The 18,154-nt window shown below is 47.9% G+C and overlaps 1 protein-coding gene across 7 annotated transcripts in view; it reads right to left on the bottom strand.

Annotated features, from left to right (window-relative positions):
- The window catches only part of pdlim5 (PDZ and LIM domain 5), a 206,933-nt gene that overhangs the window by 2,292 nt on the left and 186,487 nt on the right, over positions 1–18,154 (bottom strand). For all 7 annotated transcript variants that reach the window (XM_033022484.1, XM_033022505.1, XM_033022514.1 and 4 more), the window contains 5 exons: positions 17,720–17,901; positions 13,201–13,393; positions 11,440–11,620; positions 2,555–2,675; positions 1,328–1,443 (listed from right to left, as the gene is read on the bottom strand). In XM_033022484.1, the coding sequence (XP_032878375.1) occupies positions 1,328–1,443; positions 2,555–2,675; positions 11,440–11,620; positions 13,201–13,393; positions 17,720–17,901 (793 nt within the window). The remainder of the gene's footprint in view (positions 1–1,327; positions 1,444–2,554; positions 2,676–11,439; positions 11,621–13,200; positions 13,394–17,719; positions 17,902–18,154) is intronic.

The raw sequence follows: 18,154 nt of genomic DNA, 5'->3' as shown, positions 1-18,154 counted from the left end.
GACCTCCATATCCAGCTGTACTTCCCCTTGTCCCAACTTGACGCCATTTAGATAGTAATCTGCCTTCCTGTTTTTGCTACCAAAGTGGATAACCTCACATTTCTCCACATTAAACTTCATCTACCATGCATCTGCCCACTCCCCCAACCTGTCCAAGTCACCCTGCATTCTCATAGCATCCTCCTCACAGTTCACACTGCCACCCAGCTTTGTGTCATCTGCAAATTTGCTAATGTTTCTTTGAATCCCTTCATCCAAATCATTGATGTATATTGTAAATAGCTGCAGTCCCAGCACCGAGCCTTGCAGTACCCCACTAGCCACTGCCTGCCATTCTGAAAGGGACCCATTAATCCCCACTCTCTGTTTCCAGTCTGCCAACCAATTTTCTATCCATGTCAGCACTCCACCACCAATACCATGTGCCCTAATTTTGCCCACTAATCTCCTATGTGGGACCTTATCAAATGCTTCCTGAAAGTCCAGGTACACTACATCCACTCGCTCTCCCTTGTCCATTTTCCTAGTTACATCTTCAAAAAATTCCAGAAGATTAGTCAAACATGATTTCCCCCTTCGTAAATCCATGCTGACTCAGACCGATCCTGTTACTGCTATCCAAATGTGCCGCTATTTCATCTTTTATAATTGACTCCAGCATCTTCCCCACCATCGATGTCAGGCTAACTGGTCTATAATTCCCTGTTTTCTCACTCCCGCCTTTCTTAAAAAGTGGGATAACATTAGCTACCCTCGAATCCACAGGAACTGATCCTGAGTCTATAGAACATTGGAAAATTATCACCAATGCATCCACAATTTCTAGAGCCACTTCCTTAAGTACCCTGGGATGCAGACCATCAGGCCCTGGGGATTTATCAGCCTTCAGTCCCATCAGTCTACCCAACACCATTTCCTGACTAATGTGGATTTCCATCAGTTCCTCCGTCACCCCAGATCCTCTGGCCACTACTATATCAGTACGGGCGTACAGACACATTGAGTCTCAATCCGATATGCAGGAAGGAACCGCAGATGCTGGTTTACATCGAAGATAGATACAAAGCGCTGGAGAAACTCAATGGGCAGGCAGCATCTCTGGAGACAAGAAAGAGGTAATGTTTCGGGTTGAGACCCTTCTTCAGATTGAGAGTCAGGGGAGATGGAAACTAGAGGCTCTTTCATACCTCTCGTGGGTCTCTGGCGCTGTGAGGCAGCAGCTCTACCAGCTGCACCACTATAGCGCCCCTGCACAGGTGGGTTACGCAGGAGAATGCAAGATTATCTGGAGGGGGGCGACAGGGCTCATGCAGTGCGTTTCACTTACAGAGCAGACAAAGCAGGTGTCATGCCAGGTGTGGCCCAAGGCTTGCAGGAACTTGTCTCCAGCCTCGATAGGGAAGTCGCAGCCTTGGCAACTAGTGCCAAATAAATTGTAGTAATCTGTGGAAAGAAAGATATCAGGAGTAGTGTCACATTGGTACTATGAGCATCACCTTATGGCGTCAGGCAAACAGACAGAGCACATTGTGCCTCACTTTAATGCTGAGCATGTAGCAGAACACAGAGTACCGCACAGGAACAGGCCCTTCGGCCCACAACGTCTGTGTCGAGTGCTGGCAATCAGATTAAAACCCCAAATAAAGGAGTTAGTCATAGCGTGGAACAGCACAGGGCAGCACAGTGGTACAGCAGGTAGAGTTGCTGCCTTACAGTGTCAGACACCTGGGTTTGATCACCACTACAGGTGCTGTGTGTATGGGCTTTGTACGTTTTTCCTGTGACCACATGGGATTCCTTCCACATCCCAAAGATGTGCAGGTTTGTAGGTTAATTGGCATCTGTAAATTGTCCATAGCTTGTAGGATAGAGGCAGAACACATGTTCCCGATGTTGGGGGAGTCCAGAACCAGGGGCCATAGTTTAAGAATAAGGGGCAAGCCATTTAGAACGGAGATGAAGAAACACTTTTTCACACAGAGAGTTGTGAGTCTGTGGAATTCTCTGCCTCAGAGGGCGGTGGAGGCCAGTTCTCTGGATACTTTCAAGAGAGAGCTAGATAGGGCTCTTAAAGGTGGCAGAGTCAGGGGATATGGGGAGAAGGCAGGAATGGGGTACTGATTGTGGATGATCAGGCATGATCACATTGAATGGCGGTGCTGGCTCGAAGGACCGGATGGCCTACTGCTGCACCTATTGTCTATAGAACTAGTCGACGGGTGATCGCTTATTGGCGTGGACTCGGAGGGCAGATGGGCCTGTTACCACACTGTATTTCCACCCTAAACGTAGGAACAGGCCCTTCAGCCCACAATGTTCGTGCCAAACCTGAGGCCAAGTTAAATTAATCTCTGCATGCACGTGATGGGAGCCGGGTGTCGGGTGCAGTGAGGCAGCGCCTCGACCAGTGGCGCCACCGTGTCGCCCAACTCAACACTGATTGAGCCGCATGGTGGCCACTGGCGGTGCAGTCCCTCAGCAGGGAACGTTAAGGAAAGCCTTCGGCTGTGTGAATCAACCTTCTCGTAAGGTACGGTGGAGATCTGAGTATTACCTTTCTCGCAGTAAGGGTCCCCATCCTCCATGTGGAAGACATTGTTACGAATGGGATGCTTGCAAGCCACACACACAAAGCAGTTGACGTGCCAAGCCTGCTTCAAGGCATTGATGATTTCCTGCAGGGTGGGGGGGGTAAGGGAGAAACAAGAGTTAGGACAAACAATCACGTCCGCTGTTGCGAGAGGGGGAGGGGGGCTGGGCAATCGCTCAGCTCAAAGCCAGCGCTACAACCATGAAGTGACGTGCTCAGCTGCGATGGAAAAAATGCCGTCTGCCGCAATAGGTTTCATCAAATGCTTCAGGTGTCTCACACCAGAGTAAAGTCGCCCAAGCACACATGTTTTCAGAACAACTTGCTTGACGTAAATGTTTTACTTTAGAGCTACAGTGTGGAAACAGGCCCTTCTGCCCACCGAGTCCCTGCCGGCCACCCCGTACACCAACATACACACACTAGGGGACAATTTACACCAAAGATAGACACAAAATGCTGGAGTAACTCAGAAGGTCAGGCAGCATCACTTGAGAAAAGGATTCAATGACATTTCGGGTCAGAACAACTTCTTCAGAATGTTTCCTTCTGACCCGAAACGTCACCTATTCCTTTTCTCCAGAGATGCTGTCTGACCCCGCTCAGTTACTCCAGCATTTTGTGTCTCTTTTCAGTATTAAAATGACAGTCCCGAAACAGTCATGATTTTAAAGGGAAATCCTATCAAGAGAAAGAACGGCATTTGGAGAGTACTGGAAGGCCAGGACACACTAGTGGGTCTCACAAAAATGAACGCGTCTTAGTTGGCACAATGGCGCAGGTGCTTAAAGTTGCTGCCTTAAAGCGCCTGAGACCCGGGTTCGATCCTGACTACAGCCGTTGTCTATACGCTTTGTACGTTCCCCCTGTGACCACGTGGGTTTTCTCCGGATGCTCCGGTTTCCTCCCACATTCTAAAGACGTACAGGTTTGTAGGTTAATTGGCTTTGTTAAATTGTCCCTCGTGTATAGGACAGAACTAGTCCGCGTGTGATCACTGGCCGGTGTACTCGCTGGGCCGAAGGTCTTGTTTCCACGCTGAGTCTCTAAACTAAACTAAGCTAAGCCTCCTAAGTTTAATAGAGCGGTAGCTGTGGAATATAAATGGCATGTGTTTGCTCTGCCCGTTCCATGTAATATAATACACACAGCGGGGATAGAACCTCAAATACTTTAAAAATAAAACATAAACACAATGTGCCAAGGATTAAGATATCTTAAATAGCACAACTACAATGGCAGGCTTCCATCTGCAAATTATTGCCCCTTTAACCTAGAATTTCACCAAACACCTCCTCTATTACTCAGTTTATCTTCTGTATAATAACTTGGAGCCTGTTTGAAAAGTTCATGCAAAAGCTGGTTAATATTTTTCAACTTTCAATGAAGCTTGAATTATTCCCAAGCTATTTATTCCAAGGTCCCTCTGTGACCTTCTCTCTGCATACATCTACATCCCGACACTGTTCCTGTTCCTCTACACTCTCCCATATTGCTCCACCAAGTTTCACACCTATGCCTTCAGCTGGGTCTGCAGATGCTGTCAGCTGGAACAAAACACAAACTACTGGGGGAACTCAGTGGGCCATGCAGCAAAGGGTGGCACTGTGGTGCGGCTAATGTGGAGGTACTGTCTTACAGCGCCAGAGACCTGGGTTCAATCCTGACTATGGAGCCTGTACGGAGTTTGTTTGTTCTCCCTGTGACTGCGTGGGGTTTTTTTTCCGCGAGCTCCGGTTTTCTCCCACACTCCAAAGACGTGCAGGAAATCATAGTAGTCTGAAAACCGTGACCACCAGGTCATGATTAGCTTCTTCCCAACAAGAACCATCAGCCTCTTGAACACTATACAGCACTAACTAATCATCTTGGTTGTATTAAGGACTTCCAAGTGTTTGTGCATCAGTATTGGGCTTATTCATATGTTGAACTTTTGTTCATTATATGTTATCTATCAGTATTAGTTTGTTAATTACATGTTATCTGCAACGTGAGTTTAGAAAGTTAAGGGCCTGACCAACTTAGGTGATTTTCTAGGCGATTGCAGGCGTCTAGGCTGTCGCCACATGGTCGCCGGGGTATCGCCCGTGTGGTCGTGAGTAGTCTCCTCAGTCACCCAAAGAGTCGTAGCGTCTTTCTGGTCATAGCTGGATTTTCAACATGTTGAATATTTTTCAGAGACAGTCGGCGACAGTGGGTTTGACGCCAATGAGCGTAGCTTGATTTCTCCTGACGTAGGTGTTGTTGTAATTGTCGCCTGGTTAACGTAGGTTGTCGCCAGGTGACGTAAGTTGTCGCCGGTGCTGACTTCGTTTTTTTTTGTGAAAGTAATGATTCTATTTCAAATTTTATGTCGAAGGGGGTTCTAGTCGCCAGTTTTTCGGCGACCTGCTACGACTATGACAGTCGCTGGCAGCAGCCTAAAAATAGCCTAAGTGGGACAGGCCCTTTAGGAAGAAGGCTGAAACGCAGGACTTCTAGGGTGGTTATCTCTGGATTGCTCCCAGTACCTCGTGCTGGTGAGGGCAGGAACAGGGAGAAGGGGATCTGAATGTGTGGCTGAGGGGCTGGTGCAGGTAGCAGGGATTTAGATTTATAGACCACTGGGATCTTTTCTGGGGTAGGGGTGACCTGTACAAAAGGAACGGGTTACACCTTAACTGGAGGGGGACCGACTTTCTGGCAGACAGCTTTGCTAGTGCTACACGGGTGAGTTTCAACTAACTAGCGGGGGGGGGGGGGGGGGAAGGTTGACAAATTGGGAGTATAAGGATGAAGTTAAAGGGAAAGAGAGTACAGGAAAGTTTACGAAAGATATTCGAATTAATGGGACGGAAAGTTCAAGAAGGGATAAGAGAGTAACGTCAGGTGAAATAGGAACTGGTGTGAGAGGGAAGGTGAATACGGAATTAAAAGTGTTATACAGGTGCACAACCTTTTATCCGGAGTTCCGGAAACCGAAAAACTCCGAAAACCGGCCATTTTTTCCAGGATGTCGTCTGCACACCAAAGCTCGCGTTTGGCGCCAAACGTGACCCGAAACGACCCACGGTCAACCCAGGTCTGTACTACTGTAGCGGCTGCCTCCTCCCCGGAGACCGGGGAGACACTTAAACATCTGTAAATCATTGCTTAAATGTTAGTCAGTTAGTTTGGAGGGCTTTTATGTGGGTGGGGGGGGGGGTGAAGGGGGAAACTTTAATTCTTAGTCCCCTACCTGGTCGGAGAGGCGGGGAGCGGGCAATGCCTTACCGGGTCGCCGTGCAGTAAGCTCCGGAGCGCTGTGACCGCCAACTCCCAGCTGGGGCTGCGGGCGTCCGGCTGCGGGCGGCGCCGGTTGTAGCTCCGACCCCGGCAACTCTACCGCTGGCTGCGCGGCGCTCCAAATCCAGCGCGGCCCGCGGCCGGACGCCCGCAGCCCCAGCTCCGCGATGTTGTGTGTCTGCGGCCACAGCGCTCCGGAGCTTACCGCACGGCGACCCGGTAAGGCATTGCCCACTCCCCGCTGGTATCCCAGCGCTGCGACGCCGCCGACTCCCAACATCGCGGCCCTGGGGCTGCGGGCGTCCGGCCGCGGGCGGCGCTGGATTTGGAGCGCCGCGCTGCCAGGGGTAGAGTTGCCGGGGTCGGAGCTCCAGCCGGCGCCGCCCGCGGCCGGACGGAGCCCCCAGCTCCGCGATGTTGGGAGTCGGCGCCCACAGCGCTCCGGAGCTTACTGCACGGCGACCCGGTAAGGCATTGCCCGCTCCCCGCCTCTCCCACCAGGTAGGGGACTAAGAATTAAAGTTTCCCCCTTCACCCCCCCCCCCCCATAAAATCCCTCCAAACTAACTGACTAACATTTAAGCAATGATTTACAATGATTCCCCGGTCACCGGGGAGGAGGCAGCCGCTCCAAACTTTTCAAGCCGCCCGCGCTACCTACCTAATCTACGCTAAAAATCTTCCATTCGGAAATCCGAAAAATTCCGAAATCCGACAAGTGTCTGGTCCCAAGGCTTTCGGATAAAAGGTTGTGCACCTGTATATGAATGCGCAAAGTATAAGAAATAAAGTGGATGAGCTTGAGGCTCAGTTAGAGATTGGTAAGTATGATGTTGTTGGAATTACAGAGGCCTTGGTGCAAGAGGACCAGGGCTGGGAACTGCATATTCAGGGGTATACGTCCCATCGGAAAGACAGACAGGTGGTCAGAGGAGGTGGGGTAACTCTGTTGGTAAGGAATGAAATTCAGTCCCTTGCGAGGAGTGACATAGAATCAGAAGGTATAGAGTCAGTATGGATAGAACTGAGAAATTGTACGGGTAAAAAGACCCCAATGGGAGTTATCTACAGGCCCCCAAGTAGGCTGTAGGGTGCAAACTGCATTAGGAGTTAAAATGATCATGTAACAAAGGTAATACTACGGTTGTTATGGGAAATTTCAACATGCAGGTAGACTGAGAAAATCAGGTTGGTACTGGACCCCAAGAAAGGGAGTTTGTGGAGTGCCTCCAAGATGGATTCTTAGAGAGCTTGTACTGGAGCCTACCAGGGAGAAGGCAATTCTGGATTTAATGTTGTGTAATGAAGCGGATTTGATAAGGGAACTCAAGGTAAAGGAACCATTAGGAGGTAGTGACCATAATATGATAAGTTTTAATCTGCAGTTTGAGAGGGAGAAGGGAAAGTCAGAAGTGTCAGTATTACAGTTGAACAAAGGGGACTATGGAGGCATGAGGGAGGAGCTGGCCAAAGTTGTCTGGAAAGGGACCCTAGCAGGGATGACAGTGGCACAATAATGGCAGGTATTTCTGGGAATAATCCAGAAGATGTTGGATCATTTCATTCCAAAGAGGAAGAAACATTCTAAGGGGAATAAGAGACGACCGTGACTGACAAGGGAAGTCAAGGACAGTATAAAAGTAAAAGAGAAGATGTATAACACAGCCAAGATGAGCGGGAAGCCAGAGGATTGGGAAACTTTTGAAGATCAACAGAAGATAACTACAAAGGCAATATGGGGAGAAAAGATGAAGTACGAAGGTAAGCTAGCCAAGAATATAAAGGAGGACAGAGGATATAAAAGAGGAGTTTGCCAGCTGGATGTGTTAATATTGGCTAAATTAAAGACACCATAAAATGGAGGATCCCTGCACTTGTCAGAATTGCTTAACCCTTGTCAGCTGAACTTTACAGGCTTTGATGGGCACCAGCCGGTCTAGACTCAGACTGATATGCAGAATGGCAAGCGCTCCATGTTTCTCTTAAATTTCTATTGGATCGCTGCAAAAGCATTATAAATAGTATAAATAATGTTGCAAGATGGTCATCCTGATAATTGATGATTGGTCGAACTGTTGAGCCTTGGAGAAATGGTTTGAATCTCGGGCCACATGTTTCAATGTTTGTTCTTGTTTGCTATATTCGGGAGATTTCTTTCTTATACAATGTATGAGCTGCTGTATTATTGGGTTAGGGGAATGCCTGTTACGTATGGGGTTAATCGATATCTGTAATTGGATTATTAAGAGACCACCCCCACGTGGTTTGGCCCCTCAAGGTCCCGGGACCTATAAAAGTCCACAATCACGTGGCTCAGCGTCGATCTTCTGGAAGAACGATCGGGACGGCGTGAACTTGAAACAATGTAGTTGTTTCCAAGTGCTTGATTCAGAATTTTTACTGAAACTAGACGGGGGGGGGGAAGCTTAGAAACGAGCAGTTATCACATGGAGGACAGAGATGTGTGGTGCATCCATCACCGTGCCTGTCGGAAACCAGCACCACTGCGTCGCTAATGTTGTCAACAATTTATTAATAATAATAATAATAATAATAATAATAATAATAATAATAATAATAATAATAATAATAATAATAATAAAAGTAAAAGCTTCTTTAGGTATGTGAAGAGGAAAAAAAATAGTTGACAAATGTGGGTCCCTTGAAGACAGAAACAGGTGAATTTATTATAAGGAACAAGGAAATGGCAGAAGAGTTGAACAGGTTCTGTCTTCACTAAGGAAGACACAAACAATCTCCCAGATGTACTAGGGGACAGATGACCTAGGGTGATGGAGGAACTGAAGGAAATTCACATTAGTCAGGAAATGGTGTTGGGCTGACTGATGAGACTGAAGGCTGATAAATCCCCTGGGCCTGATGGTCTGCATCCCAGGCTACTCAAGGAGGTGGCTCTTGAAATCGTGGACGCATTGGTGATCATTTTCCAATGTTCTACAGATTCAGGATCAGTTCCTGTGGATTGGAGGGTAGCTAATGTTATCCCACTTTTTAGAAAGGAGCGAGAGAGAAAACAGGGAATGACATCGGTGGTGGGGAAGTTGCTGGAGTTGATTATTGATTATTGATTATTGTAACAAATAAAATGGACAAGGGAGAGCAAGTAGCAAGTAGATAAAGTCCCACACAGATCAGTGGGCAAAATTAGAGCACATGGTATTGGGGGTAGGATATTGACATGGATAGAAAATTGGTTGGCAGACAGGAAATAAAGTGTAGGGATAAACGGGTCCCTTTCAGAATGGCAGGCAGTGACTAGTGAAGTGCCGCAAGGCTCGGTGACGGGACTGCAGCTATTTGCAAAATACATTCATGATTTAGATGAAGGAATTAAAAGTAACATTAGCAAATTTGCAGATGACACAAAGCTGGGTGGCAGTGTGAACTGTGAAGAGGATGCCATGAGGATCCACAAGGTGACTTGGGGCAGGTTGGGTGAGTGGGGAGGTGCATGGCAGATGCTGTATAATGTGGATAAACGTGACAGGAACAGGAAGGCAGGTTATTATCTGAATGGTGTCAGATTAGGAAAAGGGGAAATACAACAAGACCTGGGTGCCCTTGTACATCAGTCACTGAAAGTAAAGATGCAGGTACAGCATGCAGTGAAGAAAGGTAATAGCATGTTGACATTCATAACGAGAGGAGTTGAGTATAGGAGCAAAGAGGTCCTTCTGCAGTTGTACAGGGCCCTGGTGAGACCACACCTGGAGTATTGTGTGCAGTTTTTGGCTCTTAATTTGAGGAAGGACATTCTTGCTATTGAGGGAGTGTAGCGTAGGTTCACAAAGTTAATTCCCGGGATGGCGCGACTGTCATATGTTGATAAAATGGAGCGACTGGGCATGTATTCACTGGAATTTAGGATGAGAGGGGATCTTATAGAAACATATAAAATTATTAAGGGATTGGACACGCTATGGGCCAAGGATTAAGATATGTTTCCGATGTTGGGCGAGTCCAGATCCAGGGGCCACAATTTAAGAATAAGGGGTAGGCCATTTAGAACTGCGACGAGAAAAGCTTTTTCACACAGAGAGTTGTGAATTTGTGGAATTCTCTGCCTCGGAAGGCAGTGGAGGCCGATTCACTGGATGCATTCAAAAGGGAGTTAGATAGAGCTCTTAGGGCTAGCGGAATCAAGGGATATGGGGAGGATGCAGGAACGGGGTACTGATTGTGGATGATCAGCCATGATCACATTGAATAGCGGTGCTGGCTCGAAGGGCCGAATGGCCTACTCCTGCACCTATTGTCTATGTACCTATGTGAGTATTACTTTCACAGGCCTGTTATGCTGCTGCAAAGAAGTTTCATTGTTGCGTTGTAAGCAGCTTGTCTGGGAAACATGGATAGGTGATGTTTTGGGTCGGGACTCATCTTCAGACTCCGCCTTCTTTCCCATCTACTGCAATTAGTCTGACCCAAAATGTCACCTGTCCATGTTTCCCAGAGATGCCGCTGAGTTACTCCAGCACTTTGTTTCTTTTGATGGAATTAGTTGAGAATATTTAGTTTAGTTTATTGTTGTCACATGTATCGACCGAGGTACAGTGAAAAGCTTTTTGTTGCGTGCTATCCTGTCAGCGATAAGACTGTGCATGATCACAATCACGCCGTCATCAGTGTACAGATACAGGATAAAGGGAATAACATTTAGTGCAAGATAAAGTCCAGTAAAATCTGATTCAAGTTCAAAGGTCTCTAATGAGGGACCTTCATGGATGGGAGGTCCGGGCTGCTCTCAAGTAGGTGAGAAGCCACCCTTTTGTTCTTTCTCGATCAGGCTGGTTGACTTGAGGCACTTTCCCAAATTTAAAGACTCCTTTTTACTGTTGAATTTGGTGTAACGTCTGAAGTTTAGGTTTTAGGCTTATTATTGTCAAGTATACCAAGGATGATTGTTTTGCCTGTGATGCAAACAGATCAGATATACCAAACGTACATGCATACAATCACGTTAAGCTGAACTACGATAAATTAGTTTAGTTTAGAGATACAGGCACTTTGGCTCACCGAGTCCGTGCCGACCAGTGATCACTCATGTACTAGTTCTATCCTACACACTAGGGATGATTTACAGAAGCTAATTAACCTACAAACCTGCACATATTTGGGACGTGGGAGGAAATCAGAGCACCCGTAAAAAAACCCACGCGGTCAGAGGGAGAATGTATGGACATAGTCCGGATCAAACCCAGGTCTCTGGTGCTCTGAGCCATCAACTCTACTGCCGCTCCACTGTGCCAATTGAGCGATGAGGAAGATACAGAGTGCAGAATATAGTTCTCAGCATTGTAGCGCATCAGCTCTATAGACAAAGTACAATGTTTGCAATGGGATAGAGGTGAATTTGACACTACCCTAGTTTGTGGAAGGACCATTCTGAAGCCAGGTAATGGAGGGGAAAGAGTCTGGTGGTCCATAAGTGTTCATAAGTTCTTGGAGCAGAATTAGGCCATTCGGCCCATCAAGTCTACTCCGCCATTCAATCATGGCTGATCGATCTTTCCCTCTTCACCCCATTCTCTTGCTCATTACTCATCCCCAGGGTTGTTACTTACCCCCAGGATCTTCCTTTGACACCGGCCACATTCGGGGGCAAAGAACTGCTCATAGCACTTCTCACAGTAGACCGCTCCATTCTCTTCCACAAACCCAATGTCAGCCAGCGAGAGGTTGCAGTAGGCACAAGTAAACTCTTCCGGGTGCCACGAGCGGCCCATGGCCACCAGAAACGGGCCTCTGTCGGGGCAAACAGGAAGCAAACGTTAAAGCAGACACACAAAGTGTTGGGGTGCGTTCATAAGTCTCAGGAGCAGAATTTGGCCATTCGGCCCATCGAGTCTACTCTGCCATTCAATCAATGGCTAATCTATCTTTCCCTCTCCATCCCATTCTCCAGCCTTCTCCCCATAACATTTGACGCTCCTACTAATCAAGAGCCTGGCAACCTGCACCTCAAAATAACCTAATGCCACCTGTGTCAATGAAGTCCAGTTTCACAACCCTCTGACGTTTTGGGTTAGGACCTTCTTCAGACTGACCCAAGTCATCACCTATCCATGTTCTCCAACGATGCTGCCTGGCCCGCTGAGTTACTCCAGCACTTTCTCATCCTCAACTATATTCTCACCCCAGGTACACAAAATTGCTGGGGAAACTCAGCGGGTGCAGCAGCATCTATGGAGCGAAGGAAATAGGCGACGTTTCGGGCCGAAACCCTTCTTCAGACTATATTCTCACCCCGGTCACCTCCTCTTCTCCCTTCTCCCATCATGCAAGAGGGTTACATGTCATTGGCCAGTCAATGCTGACATGTCATTGGCCAGTCCATGCTGACATGTCATTGGCCAGTCCATGCTGACATGTCATTGGCCAGTCCATGCTGACATGTCATTGGCCAGTCCATGCTGACATGTCATTGGCCAGTCCATGCTGACATGTCATTGGCCAGTCCATGCTGACATGTCATTGGCCAGTCCAGGCTGACATGTCATTGGCCAGTCCATGCTGACATGTCATTGGCCAGTCCATGCTGACATGTCATTGGCCAGTCCATGCTGACATGTCATTGGCCAGTCCATGCTGACATGTCATTAGCTACGTCCTCTCGCCACAGATGCTGAATGTCAGAACAGAGGCAAGAAGAGGCCATTCGGCCCTTCGTGTCTGCTCTACCATTCAATTCGATTATTTACCTCAACACCACTTTCCCGCACTAACCCCAGCACGGAAACGGGCCCCTTCAGCCCAGCCCATCCATACCGACTAAGGTAACCCATCTTAGCTAGTCCCATTTGCCCAGGTTTGGCCAATATTCCTCTAAACCTTTCCTATCCCTGTACTTGCCTAAGTGTCCTTCAAATGTTGTTATAGTATCTGCCTCAACTACCTCCACTGGCAGCTCATTCCGTACACCAATCACCCTCTGAGTAAAAATATTGCCCCGTGGTCAGGATTGAACCCAGGTGTTTGACTCTGTGGGGCAGCAGCTCTACCGCTGTACGACTGTGTCACCCAGGTTGCTGAAGAAAGGTTCCAACCATAAATCCTGTCCCACTTTCCTTAAAGCTAAGTCCTGTGATTCTTGATTCCCTTACACTGGGTAAAAGACTCCGTGCATTCACCCTGTCTATTCCCCTCGTGATTTTATACACCTCTGTAAGATCACCCCTCTGCCTCCTGTGCTCCAAGGAATAAAGACCTAACCTGCTCAACCTCTCCCGATAGCTCAGGGGCTTGAGTCCTGGCAACCTCCTCGTGAATCTTTGCTGCACTCTTTCCAATTTAATGATGTCCTTCCTGCATAGACCTCCTCTTACCTGATAACCATGTTGCAGTGGCCACACATGGGGGCCCTGTTCCCCGCTGGGATATGCTCAGCCATCTGGACCAAAGTGTCATCGTCTTGCAGTGGGGACTTGTACATCGCAGGGCTGGACACCTTCGAGTTGGATGTAGAGTTGGCAGGAGAAACGTGTGCAGTAGGCAAGGCAGTCTTGGAGAAACTGTTTACTGGGGGGGGAGTCAAACACAGAAATTATTTCACATGGTGAAACGGGCAGTACAGAGGTGTAGCGGTAGAGTTGCAGTCTTACAGCACCCGGGGTCAATCCCGACTACGGGTGCTGTCTGTACGGAGTTTGCAGGTTCTCCCTGTGACCACACGGGTTTTCTCCGGGTGCTCCGGTTTCCTCCCACCTTCCAAAGAGATGACCTCATTGGTATGGTATTCAGGGATTATGGGGAGACGGCAGGTGCATGGGGTTGTGAGGGAGAGATAAATTAGCCATGATCGAATGGTGGAGTAGACTTGATGGGCAGAATGGCCTAATTCTGCTCCTGGAACTTATGAACTTATGAAAGTTGTACAGGTTTGTAGGTTAATTGGCTTCGGTAAAATTGTAAATTGTTCCTAGTGTGTAGAATAGTGCCAGTATACAGGAGATCATTGGTCAGCGTGGACTCGGTGGGCCAAAGGACCTGTGTCTGCACTGTATCTCTAAAATCTAGTGCTGCCTAATAATGCCCCTGTCCCACTTAGGAAACCTGAACGGAAACCTCAGGAGACTTTGTGCCCCGCCCAAGGTTTCCGTGCGGTTCCCGGAGGTTCCCTGCTTCCACTACCTGCAACCTCCGGCAACCTCCTGGAACCGCACGGAAACCTTGGGTGGGGCGCAAAGTCTCCAGAGGTTTCCGTTCAGATTTCCTAAGTGGGACAGGGGCATAACTCAGCTGTTCAGGCAGCATCTCTGGAAAACATGAATAGATGACGTTTCAGGTCAGGACCCTTCCTCAGACAGACCCAACCCAAAAGGTCACCTATCCATGTTCACCAGAGATGCTGCCTGACCCACTGAGTTACTCCAGGACTGTGTGGAGTTTGCACGCTCTCCCTGTGACGGCTTGAGTTTCTCAGTTCTCTGCTGTCCTCCCACATCCCAAATTGTCCGAGTGTAGAATTAAATACTGTAGATGGGAATGCGGGAAAATAGAAAAATGGGATCAATGTGGGAGTAGTGTATATAGATAGTTCATGGTTAGTATGAATGTCATAGAGTGATAGAGTCATATAGCACAGAAACAGACCCTTCGGCCCAACTTGCCCATGCCAACAAAGATGTGGTGCAGTTTCAGTGCGCCAACTCAAGTAGAGACAGGGAGAGCATGTAAACTCTACACAGTCCTGGAGTAACTCACACTAGGAACAATTTACAGTTTTAGTGGTGAGTGGTTTTGCAGGTAGTGAAGATGGTTGTGAACGATTGCAGCAGGATCTGGATCGATTGGCCAGGTGGGCGGAGGAATAGTTGATGGAATTTAATATAGAAAAGTGTGAGGTGTTGCATTTTGGGACGTCTAACAAGGGCAGGACCTACACAGTAAATGGTAGGCCTCTGGGTAGTGTTGTAGAGCAGAGGGATCTAGGAGTACAAGTGCACGGTTCCTTGAAGGTCGAGTCGCAGGTAGATAAGGTGGTCAAAAAGGCTTTTGCCACTTTGGCTTTCATCAGTCAGAATCTTGAGTATAGAAGTTGGGAGGTCATATTGCAGTTGTATCAGACGTTGGTAAGATCGAATTTAGAATATTGTGTTCAGTTCTGGGCACCATGTTATAGGAAAGATATTGTCCAGCTTGAAAGGGTTCAGAAAAGATTTACAAGGATGTTGCCAGGACTAGAGGGTGTGAGCTATAGGGAGAGGTTTAGGCTGGGTATCTATTCCATAGAGTGTAGGAGGATGAGGGGAGATCTTATAGAGGTATACAAAATTATGTGAGGAATTGATCGGGTAGATGCACAGACTCTCTTGCCCAGAGTAGGGGGATCAAGGACCAGAGGACCTAGGTTCAAGGTGAAGGGGAAAAGATTTAAAAGGAATCCGAGGGGTAACTTTTTCCACACAAAGAGTGGTGGGTGTATGGAACAAGCTGCCAGAAGAGGTAGTTGAGGCTGGGTCGTCTATCCCATCGTTTAAGAAACAATTAGACAGATACATGGATAGGACAGGTTTGGAGGGATATGGACCAAGCGCCGGCAAGAGGGACTACGATAGCTGGGACATTGTTTGCCGGTATGGGCGAGTTGGGCTAAAGGGCCTGTTTCCACACTGTATCACTCTATGATTCTACGACCCGGGTTCAATCCTGACTACGGGTGCTGTCTGTGCAGAGTTTGTACATTCTCCCCACGAACGTGCGGGTTTACCAAAAGTCCTGTCTCACTCTGTACCTCCAAACTAAACTAAGCTGAAGGTATTAGGGATGGGCACTGAGTGTTGGACTTGCCATTCGTTCCATTCCTGAATTAAAAGCTTCTCAAATTGCCACGGCAATCAATAGGTACTTTGCCGAGTAAGAGCAGTTCGAAATAAAATATTGTTTGTCGTTCCCGCAGTTTGAAGAACAGTTTGTTCTGGAACTAAGAACTTGCTTGTGATTCCGAGACGGCCAACTGATCAGTGATTAGACTGGCACATGCCCCACACTTTAAATAGCATGTAGCTATTTGCTTACTGTGCAATCATTCAAAGCGTGCATTATATTTTTTTGTAACTTAAGATATTTATGATATTTTTGTTTATTAATGAGAAATCTTGCCAATTGTGCAGTCACACTGCAATATGCAACTAACCCTGGCTATAAATATTGCTCACTGCACTGATTCTAACAATCACATCCAACAATACGTATGCTATGGGTTTCGGCCCGAAACATTGCCTATCTCCTTCGCTCTATAGATGCTGCTGCACCCGCTGAGTTTCTCCAGCATTTTTGTGTACATACGTATGCTATGCTTGCTTTCATCGGCCAGGGCAATGAGTATGAGAGTCAGGAAGCTACAAAGTGCTGCAACTTTGAGAACTATATTCTGCACTGTATCTTACCCTTTGCTCTACCTATTGTACTTGAGTTTGAACTGATTGTATGATCTGTTTGGATAACGTTCAAAACAAAGGTTTTCACTGTACCTCGAAATGTGACAATATTAAACCTAAACTTAAAAAATGTTGCAGCTTCATTAAAATTAGGCGAGGCTGCATTTGGAGAATTGTGTGTAGTTCTGGTCGGCCCATTATATGAAGGATGTGGAAGCTTTGGAGAGGGTGCAGAAGAGGTTTACCAGAATGCTGCCTGGATTAGAGGGTATTGAAGGGTTGTCACAATGGTGCAGAGGCAGAGTTTCTGCCTTACAGCGCCAGAGACCTGGGTTCGATGCTGACATCGGGTGCTGTCTGTACGGAGTTTGTACGTTCTCCCTGTGACCATGTGGGTTTTCTCCAGGTGCTCCTCCCACACTCCAAAGACGTGCAGGTTTGCAAGTTAATTGGCGTTGGTAAAATTGTAAATTGTCCCTGGTGTGTAGGATAGTGCTCGTGTACAGGGCGATCAGTGGTCGGCGCAGACTTGGTGGGCCGAAGGGCCTGCTTCCAGGGTGTATCTCTCTCTAAAGTAATAAGAGAGTTTCGACAAACTTGGATTATTTACTCTGGAGCAACGGAGGTTGAGGGGGTGACCCGATGAAAGAATATGAAATATGAGAGGCACTGATAGGGTAGACAGCCAGAACATTTTTCCCAGAGTAGAAATGCCTAGAGGGCCCAGCAATAAGGTGAAAGGGGGAAGTTTAATGGAGATGTGCGGAGACAGTTTTTTACACAGGAGGCCTGGAACGCATTGCCAGGAGTGGTGGTGGAGGGAGACATGATAGTGGCATTTAAGAGGCTTTTAGATCGGCACGTGGAAGTGCAGGGAATAGAGGGATATGGATCATGTACAGGGAGATGAGATCAGCTTAACTTGGCATCATGTTCGGCACAGACATTGTGGGCCGAAGGGCCCTTTCCTGTGCTGTGCTGTGCTGTTCAATGTATCTGCCTCCACCACCACCCCCGGCCACATTTTTAAAGCACCCAACAAAGACAAGTTGACATAGATTTAAGGGCAAAGGGAACCGGTTTCAAGGAGATGTGCGGGGCAAGTGTGCTTGTGTGTAACTTTGGCGCAGCGGTAGAGTTGCTGCCTAACCGAGCTTGCAGGGTCAGAGACACCGGTTCGATCCTGACTGCTGGTGCTGTCTGCACGGAACTTGTACGATCTCCCCGTGACCGCGTGGGTTTTCTCCAAGAACGTTGGTTTCCTCCCACACTCCAAAGACGTGCAGGTTTGTAGGTTGATTGGCTTGGTATAAATGTAAATTGTCCCCAGTGTGTGTAGGATAGTGTTAATGTGCGGGGGGGGAACGCTGGTCGGCACACACTCGATGGGCCGAAGGGCCTGTTTCCACGTTGTATCTCTAAACAAAGCTAAACAAAACTTTAGATAAGGCAAAGCATCTTTTACCTGCCGAGTTTGTGGGCTGCCAGGCAGTTGTTTTGGCAGTGCCGGGGAGGCTGCTGGGCTTGTAGGTGGAGCTGGGTATGGCCGAGGCTGGGGATGTGCGGCACACTCCGCTGGACTTCGACATGGGCTTGACCGAGACCGTGGCCGGCGCACAGGGTTTCAGAACCTCCGACAGCTCGCCGCTGTAAAAGACAAATAGAAAACAATCCTCATTTCAGTAAATGTCAGGCTCCACAATTCAGACCAAACAGCTCCCTCTGACTGCAAGTGGAAATTCCCACAGAGAGAGCTGAACCTTTTGGACAGTTTTGGCCCAGCTGTTATCAGGCAACAGGGGCACAGTGGTAGAGTTGCTGCCTTAAGGGCCTGTCCCACATGCGCGACCTTGGCTCGCAAATTACGCGACCTCGTGGTCGCTTGAGGCGTATGGGTACC

The sequence above is a fragment of the Amblyraja radiata genome, chromosome 1, assembly GCF_010909765.2.
Source record: "Amblyraja radiata isolate CabotCenter1 chromosome 1, sAmbRad1.1.pri, whole genome shotgun sequence".
Taxonomy (NCBI): domain Eukaryota; kingdom Metazoa; phylum Chordata; class Chondrichthyes; order Rajiformes; family Rajidae; genus Amblyraja; species Amblyraja radiata.
Note: the sequence above shows the minus strand (reverse complement) of the source record. Positions and strands in the feature narration are given on the sequence as shown.